Source organism: Perna viridis, chromosome 1 (assembly GCF_037379345.1).
Source record: "Perna viridis isolate PV_CMFRI_1.1 ecotype Kerala chromosome 1, ASM3737934v1, whole genome shotgun sequence".
Classification (NCBI taxonomy): Eukaryota; Metazoa; Mollusca; class Bivalvia; order Mytilida; family Mytilidae; genus Perna; species Perna viridis.
Window position 1 is genome coordinate 18,064,679 of NC_142445.1, and position 10,444 is coordinate 18,075,122.

A 10,444-nucleotide genomic window follows, 5' to 3' on the forward strand; every position below is an offset into this window, starting at 1 on the left:
ACAAGGAAACATCCTGGTGAGTTAAGTTTAACTGATGAGAAAAACTAGCGAATAAGTTAATGCTAAAACTTTACAAGTAAGTTAAGAGAGAACGGAATAATTATTGATAATTTTCTCTGGTGATTTCAAAAGAAACAATTCTGTCTTTCACTTTCCCTTATAAAGGAGACTTTTTACAATATCGGTATTAATGTGTCCAAGATGAAGACTCCTCATTAGAATTATGGCCCCTGAAATGTGAAAAAAAAATTATTTTGCAGTTTCTAGGCAATATCATGAAAACCATAATATATATAGAAAAAATTCTCATTTGAAAAAAAATCATCCTATTTGATACAGCCTACAAAAATCTCCATGAGTAGAACGACTCTTATAAGAACAATTGCCATAGAAAGGCAAAAAATGGGTTTTATCAATATGATGGAAACCTTATACAAAAAAAATATGAATGAAGAAGTTTTTTATTGAAAAAAAAACATCTGCCCTACAAACGATTTAATTGATTATTTGCAAGAAAAGACTACTATTTAGAGTTACTTCTCGTAATAAAAGCTAACAAATAGCAATGTTTTCAGTTTTTGGTTCATATTTTAAGTATCATAGCAGATAAAAATACTTGCTAGAATATTCGAGTATTCTTTTTGCCCTGACATCTAATATTCATAAGGCAAAGAATTTCCACTAATTTCAACCAAATCGAGAACGATAACTATTGCAAAGTGCTAATTTCAAGTACAATCTATTTAAATTTTATGACAAAAGCGCAACGTTGAAATGAGAAACTAAGACTGGTTATGTGATCTATAACGGTTTTTGAACAAGATATAAAACTGAATTCGGTAGGTTTTTGACATTCACAAATCACCTCCTGTCTGATTTTTAGAAAGACTGCTACTTGAAAGGTAATTTGAGTGAACTTGATATTATAATTGGTGCAAAAACAATACACAGTCATCATATTGCTAGAAGCACTCATCGAGTTTTCCATTGACATGACACACTTTAAATACTACAAATAACTCAAGTTCTTGTAGTCTTCTAGTAGATGTATATGGGCATTCTGATCTTTCAGTGTGCGTCTTTCTATTATACATCGATGTATTCTTTCAATATATACATGTGTATATTTATCTTTTATACACTGATGTATACTTTAGATACATATAGATGGACATTCTGATCTTGCAATGCCGTTGAAAACAGATTTTTTCCCGGCATTTAGGTTCCCAAAAACACCATTTGACCTAGAAGCCATGATGCAAAGCAATGATGTTTTTATTTTGGTGAGTATCATATTGTCAAAAGACTGTTGCCAGAATATTTACCCAGGATTTCGGAAATAACGTGCAACGGTTGTAGAAAACTATCACATGAAATCGTCTATCTCATGGACTGAACATGACAAATATTTAAGTACCACTCCAGCTAAGAATCATGCAAATGTGATTCATGGTGGGAAAACCTACTAATTTTATTTTTGATATTTTTAAACATAAAGAAACATATGGCTTTCCATATAACCCTTGTTCATAGGAGATAAAAATTATATAGAATGTACATTAGAGTTCAAAATTCAGGGAAGTAACTCGGTAAATAACACTAAAATACAATAGAAACGATTCCGTGTGGATTATCTGCTAAGAGCAGACATATTGGAATGAATAAATATACATTTCATCATATAGACCAACAAAGCAACTTAATAACAAAAATAGAAATGTGTAGCCTTTTTAGGTGTATCACATTTTACAGAATTTGCACGATTCTTACAACAACTGCTATTTAAATGTTCGATCTTAGCTTTTATGGAATAATCAAAAGAATATCGAAACTGATTCCTATTTTTTGTCCAAATTTAAGTTAATGTAAAAGTACAAGCTGTTACTAACCAAACTCATATGAAGCATACAGTTATTTAATAAATTCATTGATACCTTATTATTTTAATGAATGCGTATAAATAGTACATCTGCCTCACTATTTACAGTTAAATGGACTCTTAAGTGATTTCCGGAAATATAACTGAGAATACTTTTACATAGAATAATATCATAAATTCAAATTGTTGGAAGAGTAATTAAGAAAACCAAGATTCTACCGGAAATCAAAAGAGTGTAATCCAGGGACAAGGACAAGAAAAAAGACACACACAACAAAGAACATAAACTAACGAAAATAAAACTTACATATACAAAAGTAAATGAGCAAGCAACTCGATCTCAACTAAAAACTGGGAACATGGACCAGGTGCACCGGTAGGATAAGAGTCCTCTTCTTTTCTATAATCACCCGCTGAGTTGATCATAAAATCAAGTCCATGGTAGACGAAAGAGGAAAGGAAAACTATGACGAGTTGAACAAATCGGTTTGGATATGCAGATGGATACACCGTACGAGTTCATGATGATGACCATAAAACTTCTGTATTGATTACTTCATTCTTGTAGCAACATAACCCTGAAGCCTTTTTGTAAGAGATCTTTTATATCTAACTTTTTGTATATATAGGGGGCTGCAATGTCTGGGTTGTTCAAGAAGATCATATGGATCTGGCCATCTTGGGATAAACCAAGTCATGACGAAATGGATGACATTACACTGTACAAACTAGGAGTTACTACTTTGATCGATGGCGATCCTGATGACATTGGCAAAACGTTTTGCATGTGCTACACAAATATATCAACCTCTCAGGAAATGTGCGCTTACACACCAGTAAACGTACAAAGAGATGAAATGATAGACATCCCCTATACCGCTTGCGATATTCATTCCGAAATAAATGTAATATACACTGAAGAAACTGTTGGCTTTGAGACCTTAATTGCTGAAGAAGTTAACAATGACAATATAGTACTCGATATAGACGAAGATTTTTATGGGTGTACATTGCCTGCTCAGGACTTGGTTGACGTTCAAGTCACCGTAAAAGAAACAAATGAAATCAACGAAATGTTGGGTATAATGTTTTGTCCAGTAAATGTTGAACAAGAAATAAGTACAGACAAGATGTTATATTCAGCACTAGAAATGTTAAAATCAGACGAAGCATGCACGAAAGTGGTCGCGTTTTCTAAATGCTCCGGGTATGACAGGCGAGAAATTGCATTGCACTATCTTGAACAAAAGAGCATTGATTTAGAAATTAGGTGTCATTTTGAAAATACCGACTTCGAACCTGTGTTACAAAAGTTTGTGAGTAGACTATCTTTAATGAATGCAGCACAGTTGACGGTTTTACAGAATGTAGGGTTTTGTATATCCACAATGTTGCCAAGCATTACAAATCTTTGGGAATCGACATTCGGTGTTTGCATTGGCATTAATGTGCCCGGAGATACAATGGTTTTAGATCACAAAACTAATTTAACTGAAATTCAGTATAGAACTGGAATACTAAAAGATCTTATGAAATCACTGAAGACGACAAATATCAGAATAACGACGGTTTGTAGATCGGTACGAGACGGGTATACACCAAGAAAATATTTTCGTCATATAGAAAAAGATGTGTTAGAAACTTTAAGTAATTTAGAAAGACACACTTTCTTAAATTATGACCCATGGTTGTTAGGAGGCAAGAGCGGTTGGTATAACAGACATAACAATTTATAAATGTACCCAATCAGAATTGTAGTTAGATGATAGTTAAACATATACTCAATAATTGTAATGAACACAAAGGCGTCTAAATTAAGGTAGTGTTACCATATCAAAAGGTAGTGTCATGAAATAGTTATTAATCTGTCATTACGTAGTGTTATCATTTCATGTAGTAGTGTTACTTTGTCATTACGTAGGGTTACCCTGTTATAAAGCAGTGTTACTATAAATTAAGATAGTACTTTCATGGTATACGGCAATGTTACCCGTCATAAGAAATGCTTCTATTTCAAATGTACCCATATGCCCTTCTTCAATAGACCAGACATTGCAGCCCCATAAATGTAAAAAGTAAGATACAAGTAGCAATATTTTTTTCTTAATATTATTTGATATTCCGCTTTACATTATAAAGACTACAGAAAGAAAGCCCATTGACTTTTTTATTTGAATGTTTTGGGTATAATGTTCTATATGACCACTGTTCTGTTGTGTGTAGGATGAATGAATTATATAGTGCGAATGTTGTAAAACAAAAGTATTTGGAGTTGAGAATTAGTTTGCTTAAAGAGTAACATCCTATATTAATATTTTTGGTTTTAAGTACTTTTGTATTTAATTTATTATTTAAGTTACCGACCGCAAAGTGTCGGTGAATTACTGTTTTTACTTCGCAGAGTTGCTAATAAAATGTCATCGTTCGGGGTAGACGAAAAAGAAAATGAAAACTGACGCGGTGAAGAAAGTACTAAAGGATACACCATAACAATCTATGAGTTTGTGATATAAAATTAGATGTAGGATTGAAAATGAGATAGTCATCTACCAAATAACAATTAAACTTCTAAAGGTCACCACGCGGTCTTCAATGATGGGCAAAACATATACCACAAAGCAAGCTGTAAAAGGCCAAAATGATGTGAAACTTCATCTATACCAGCAACCTGAAAAAAATAACGACAAACACAATAGAAAACAGGCTTAGCTTGGGATAAAATAAGTGGCGGGGGTTAAACATGTTTGTGAACATTCTAAACCCTCACCCAAACCTGGGAGAGTGGTGAGAAAATACAACAATAAAACTAACTATAAAAATCTGTCGAATTCGTGTGACGACCATAAAACTTCTGTAGTGATGACTTTTATCTTGTAGCAAACCCTGTTTTAGAAGCCTAATTTTAAGAAATGTGGCACGGTACACAAAGTCCGCGGAAAAAGATCTGGAAAAGCACTGCTACTTTATGGGTCAGATGAGAGTTTGTCTTGAAATAATGAATTACAATACCTGTAGAGGAATTGAGATTGTTACATTAATGAAACTAACAAAAGACATTGGCTTGCATGGTGATATTGTATGCATAGTGAATCATTTTCTTCACCTAACCTCGTCCTGTCTGCACAAAAAAATATGAACTGTGCCCATAACATCCACTCACACAGACGGAGTCTTTACTTAATAATTTAAATAAGTGTTAACATAAAGTAAAGTGAATTTTAAATATTTTCCGTGTTTTATAGTTTATAAATAAACAATGTATTTCTGACACATCCGTATTTTGTGAAATTGTAAGCTTGCAATTTTTATCATAAGTGATATTGCACGGCTGACGTCCGCTATTTATATTCGATGAAATTGTTATATGACAAAATTATCAGAATCAGTCAAAATTAATTGGTCAAATATCTAATTGGTATGTGCCATAATTTTATTCATTTTTAAAACGGCATCCATGAACTATTACATACAAAAATATGTTTGTGTACTTGACTCGACCACATTAAATGTTTTCCAAAATTTTTCTTTAAAAATCAAGATGAAGAGTAACTCACTGGGAAATTCTTAAAATAAAATAAAACCAATGGCACCTATTTGCATGCAATACTCATGTTTTATATAACACTTATAACAGGTAATATCCACCTTGACCATGGGTATCGGCAAATTATAAAACATCGTATTTCATGCATTGAGTTGCAATAATTGTGTATACTTGTCCACATCAAGAAAAGTGCATTATAATGTAATATGTATAATGTACCTAGAAGTACATGTATACACAAGTGAGTTACTGGCAGGTTAGTGCAGTTGTACATTTTTGGTCTTTTTTGTTTGAAAGTTTTGATTAAAGATTTTTAACAAGCGAACTTAAAATAAGCAGAGAAAAAATAATTAGCTATCTTCGAATCTAGAATTATATAATGCAAGAACACATGAATTATAAAAAAAAAATAAAATCTTTTATTTAGCTTCACTCAACTGTTGTCGTCGTGCTTCTCTGATTGTTCCTCGAGCACAAAATATGTACTTTCATCCTGTTTATTCATATTCTCGGTTTTCTCTATTTCGTCTACATCGTCTTCGGTTTCTTGTATTTCTTGGGTTTCGTCTGGATCCAGTATAAAGTAATGTGTTGATGAGCTACTATTGCTACATATGCCATCTCGAAAGTAAGAGCTATATATTACGTCACTTCCTGATCGATTCAAGTTTTGTTTTGATATGTCGTCTGCCACCGTCTGGTATATGCTGTTTTGATTAGATGTAACTTGACTTTCGTGTATATCATTTCCAGGCCTAAACTTAACTGGATATGATTTAATGCTCTCGTATTTAGGTTCACTACATGTTCTTGACACTGGCACCGTTTCTGAAACAGTCCTTACCTCCTCGTATCGATCACTTATTGAACTATTTCTTTCTAACGCTGCTGAACCATCCACGCCATACATTGGATTTCCCGTCTTAAAATTGAAAATGACAAAGCTACTGAACGATTCTTAGAGAACCAAATAAATGACATGAAATAAATGTGTCACTTTCAAATAAGGACAATAAATTTTACTGTTAGCCAGTCTGTGCGTCGGGAAGACTTCAGGTGAAAAATGTAATAGTATTTTTTTTTATTATTTCAGATATTGCCCTGTTTTCCCACTCATCTCTGTTTCGAATTAAATCATACATCTGATTAGCAAATGAGAATCTTCTTACAGATCTGTTACCGTTTTCGTTTTTCTATTACCATGCTTTTGGGATCCCGTAAAATAAGACCTAATTATTAGTTGGAAATAACAATTAAGTGTCAGTCCCTGTAAGAATCAGGCAGTAGATGAACCATGGTATAAAAACAATCTTTTTGATAGTGTAATTTGATTATTTGCACCATTAGAATCAAGAAAAACACACAAGATTTTCCATATCATGCTGGATCATTCAGTTACAATTTTATTGAAATGCACTGAAAATGAACATTTCCAGGGCAGATCAGTCTGTCAAAAACCTCATTTATCTTACATTCTATCGAAAATTTTCTGAGCTTATCCAATGATGTGGAGATCAAATAATGGTCTTTTCAAATAGAGAAAGCATCCTTGAGTGATATTATAATGTCAGATCGGTGGTTTTTTTACATGCATGTTTCTGATTTTTCCCACTTTGCCTGATTCTTACAAACACTTACACTTACTATTAGTATTCCAAAGTGAGTTATACCTGATTTGTAGACTGAGTAGTTGGGATGATTGGTAAAGATGTCTTTGTTTTCTTCTTCCTGCGACATAAAGCAAAGTCTTAGTCCAGCTCAATAACGAACCAAACACTTGTCTGGGAAAAGATCTACATATATTGTACGTAATGCAATTAATTTTCTCGAACGAATTAAAAACTTAATTCAAAAGCCACAGACAGTCTTCTGCAGAAAAAAAAATACAATCCACCAAAATAATTTTTTCATTAATTAATCTATTTCAACCAATGCTTCAGGTAGTATGTACTTTTTATTCTAGTATTCATTACTATTCATTTGCAAAGGATGATTCACAGGCCCATTATAAATATAAAAAGTTAAAACATTTTGCTATGATCACATGTTAGTAATTATAACGTATGTTTTTTTTTCACATTTTTCTTGATAAAAAAAATTGGGGTCAGTTGAATATAATTACTGTACTAATCTGGTCTTTGTTCACTGACTTTGTCATCACTGTGTGTTTAACATTAGATCGATATTTATATTTTATCAATGGTCATTGTAATTCCAAACTACCGACTTGAATGTTTACCTTTTCATATAATAACAACGACACAGAACAAATCCGATCACCGCCAGGAATGCCAAACACACACCTATACCAATCCCAATAGCTAGATCTTCTCCAACCACCTTCCCGTCTCCCAAGTCAGTGATCACGTGCGTATGGAGACCATCCTTATTAGTCTGGTTGTTGTTGGTCTGGGTTGGTCTAGTCGTGATAATATTCTGGTGGACCGTTGTAGTGGGTGATGAGGTTGTGTTTGATTTATTGTTGGTTTTGGTGTTCGGGACTATTGAGTTTGGCACATCAGGAAAATTTGATGATGGTTCGTGGTGTTTAAATCCTGAAAAAAAGTTCAATATTGACTCGAAAAGCGACGTAGTTAGAAATACTTAAATAGGTTGTTTATTCTGTCCTTTATTTTTACACCACTCAAATATTTGAATAATACTTCCATTTTACATACGTCACCGTGCCAAAAGTGAGTCCCATTTTTATTTCCCCCATGAAATCTATACAAAATTGCTTTGAATAAAAACAAAACAAAAATCAAGTCAAGCCATTTCACAAGCGAATTAAAGGATTTAAAAAGAAAATTATTGAGTCACAATTTACCTATAAAGGAAAGAAATTTTTTTTGACACCATTTGTGCTATTGAGTTAAATTTATTGTCATTGAGTTTTCTTATTAAATTTTCACCCACATATACTTATAAAATTTTGTTTTATTTTTCTTTGTTGATGAAACTTTCATCAAGATTGATGCTATGACAGCTTCACAATATTTTTTTTTGTTTATTTTTGGCACGAAGTTGTACTTACTTATTTTCTGCGATCTTATCCTTGCAAGTAATCTATGATTAGACAGAAACTTCGAATTTTGTATTTGTATTTGTTTTGTTCGTTTGTTTGTTGTTTGTTTGTTTGTTTTTTTTTTTTTGTTTTTTTTTTTTGGGGGGGGGGGTTGGGTTTTTTTTTTTTTTTAATAAGCGTCGATTTGACACTTGGGAGGGCCAAGGTGAATATAATCATTTGTATACATACAACTGTTAAAATCCATACCTGGTCCAGAGCATATTTTGAATGTTGCACGGCATTTATTTCTGACGTGTAAAAACCCGTCATCAACCTGTACAGTGTCGTCATGGTTACATGAAGCTACGTTATATTCCACAACATCTAGACAGTCTATTTGACCCACTGGAATTTTACAACTCGAGCTATACACATTTAAACTATTACCACCGCAAATCACTACGTTACAATACTGGTAACATTCCCCTGAAATTAACATTTATAATTAGAGCTATAAATGTGGTAGGTACGACTTTACCCTAACTTGGTGACCAAGGATACTCGTTTAAAATATTTTTATCTGTTTATACATAATGTAATTGTATATTAAAAGCCCATAAACCGTAAATGGTCTTTAAAAAATTAAAACACCATCACATCTGAAATTGAAATGTAACGTCTCGGCAATATATAATAATAATAATTATCGGTCGTTACTAATATACAAATATAGTCTAAAAGTATACATGATAAAAAAAAAAAAGGTTTAAATTCAATTCAAGTATGAAAGATTCCAAAAATCTAACGACGTCAAATTATCAAATCTGTTATTCTGTTAAAACCTCGAAGTATATTTAACTATAGTTTCCACTAATATCGTATACCATCATTATATTATCATATAAAGAACATTAAACAAACCTTTACAACAATGGTGATCCGGGCATGTCATCCTCTTGCACAAAGTTTTCGTTTCTATTTAGCATTAAGTAATTTTGTACATTTCACGTTTTTCTATGGTTGACATTAAACATTTAGTGAACTGTGACATTGCGTAGTTATTGGCCTTCCTTGGTCCATATGAATCACGTACATTACCCTCGGGCAACAGTTTTATGATCACTTTATCAAAATGTTACATTTCGTACGTTTATTTTTTAACCAATCATTGTTTTAGAATGCTGTTGGGAAAGATTAATACAAAAGATTATGATCTCAAACATAATATTGCTAAATAGATTTATGTGTGTGTGTATGGAATTTCTGCATTATCATGTATTTACGACTGCAAACAAATATCTTGAAGGCAAACGGAACTTCACAAAAAAAAAAACAGTAATTTTAAAACAAGGAAGGAACAGCTGCTAATGTTTTGGGTAAATCAATGTAAATCTAAATTAGTCATCGTTACCACCTTGCAAGACGTATTAATAGTTAATCTGTCTATTCAATCCTGAAATCAAAAGCATGTATTAAGCAAGCACAGAAACCAGAGTAGACCGTCCATGTTTATCATGATTCATTTCTGGAGTACATTTTATAAAATCAAATACTGGAATCTTTTTACTAATTGAAACAAATCCATCTTCTCTTTTCGTACGATAACATTCCCTAACCCCACAGATTGTACAGAAATACGCAGTCATAAAATGTATCTTCAGAAGTGGAATCCGGCTTCCTTGATGTTGGCGACATTTATCTGTTTAACTTTATTGATGTTTGTTTTGTTTGAAGTAATTTTAATTGTGGTATTTTTATAAATACATTTACATCAATGTAGGACTAAATTTTGTTTCACCATCTACACTTTTCAGTTTGAGATAACAAGGACTTTTTCGTGTACGTGAAGCACATGGTAAATGATATTGGGTTTCGCTGATTGTGACTTATCAATATTGTCATTTGCGTTTTCCAATAACAAAACAACAACGTCTCATTTCGATGAATCGGTCCATCTTGTTTGTTTACCAATAAAACAATGGTGTCTTTTCTAATACAATAGACAAGCTTATAT

At 32.5% G+C, this 10,444-nt stretch overlaps 1 protein-coding gene across 1 annotated transcript; it reads right to left on the reverse strand.

Annotated features, from left to right (window-relative positions):
* Positions 1-5,689: 5,689 nt before the first annotated feature.
* LOC148627562 (uncharacterized) lies at positions 5,690-9,382 on the reverse strand. Its single transcript, XM_088576098.1, has 5 exons — positions 9,352-9,382; positions 8,698-8,916; positions 7,663-7,978; positions 7,094-7,151; positions 5,690-6,345 (listed from the first exon to the last, which is right to left on the reverse strand). Exons 1-5 carry the CDS (start codon positions 9,380-9,382, stop codon positions 5,857-5,859), a joined length of 1,113 nt encoding a protein of 370 aa, XP_088432224.1. The 3' UTR covers positions 5,690-5,856.
* Between the last annotated feature and the right edge of the window lie 1,062 nt (positions 9,383-10,444).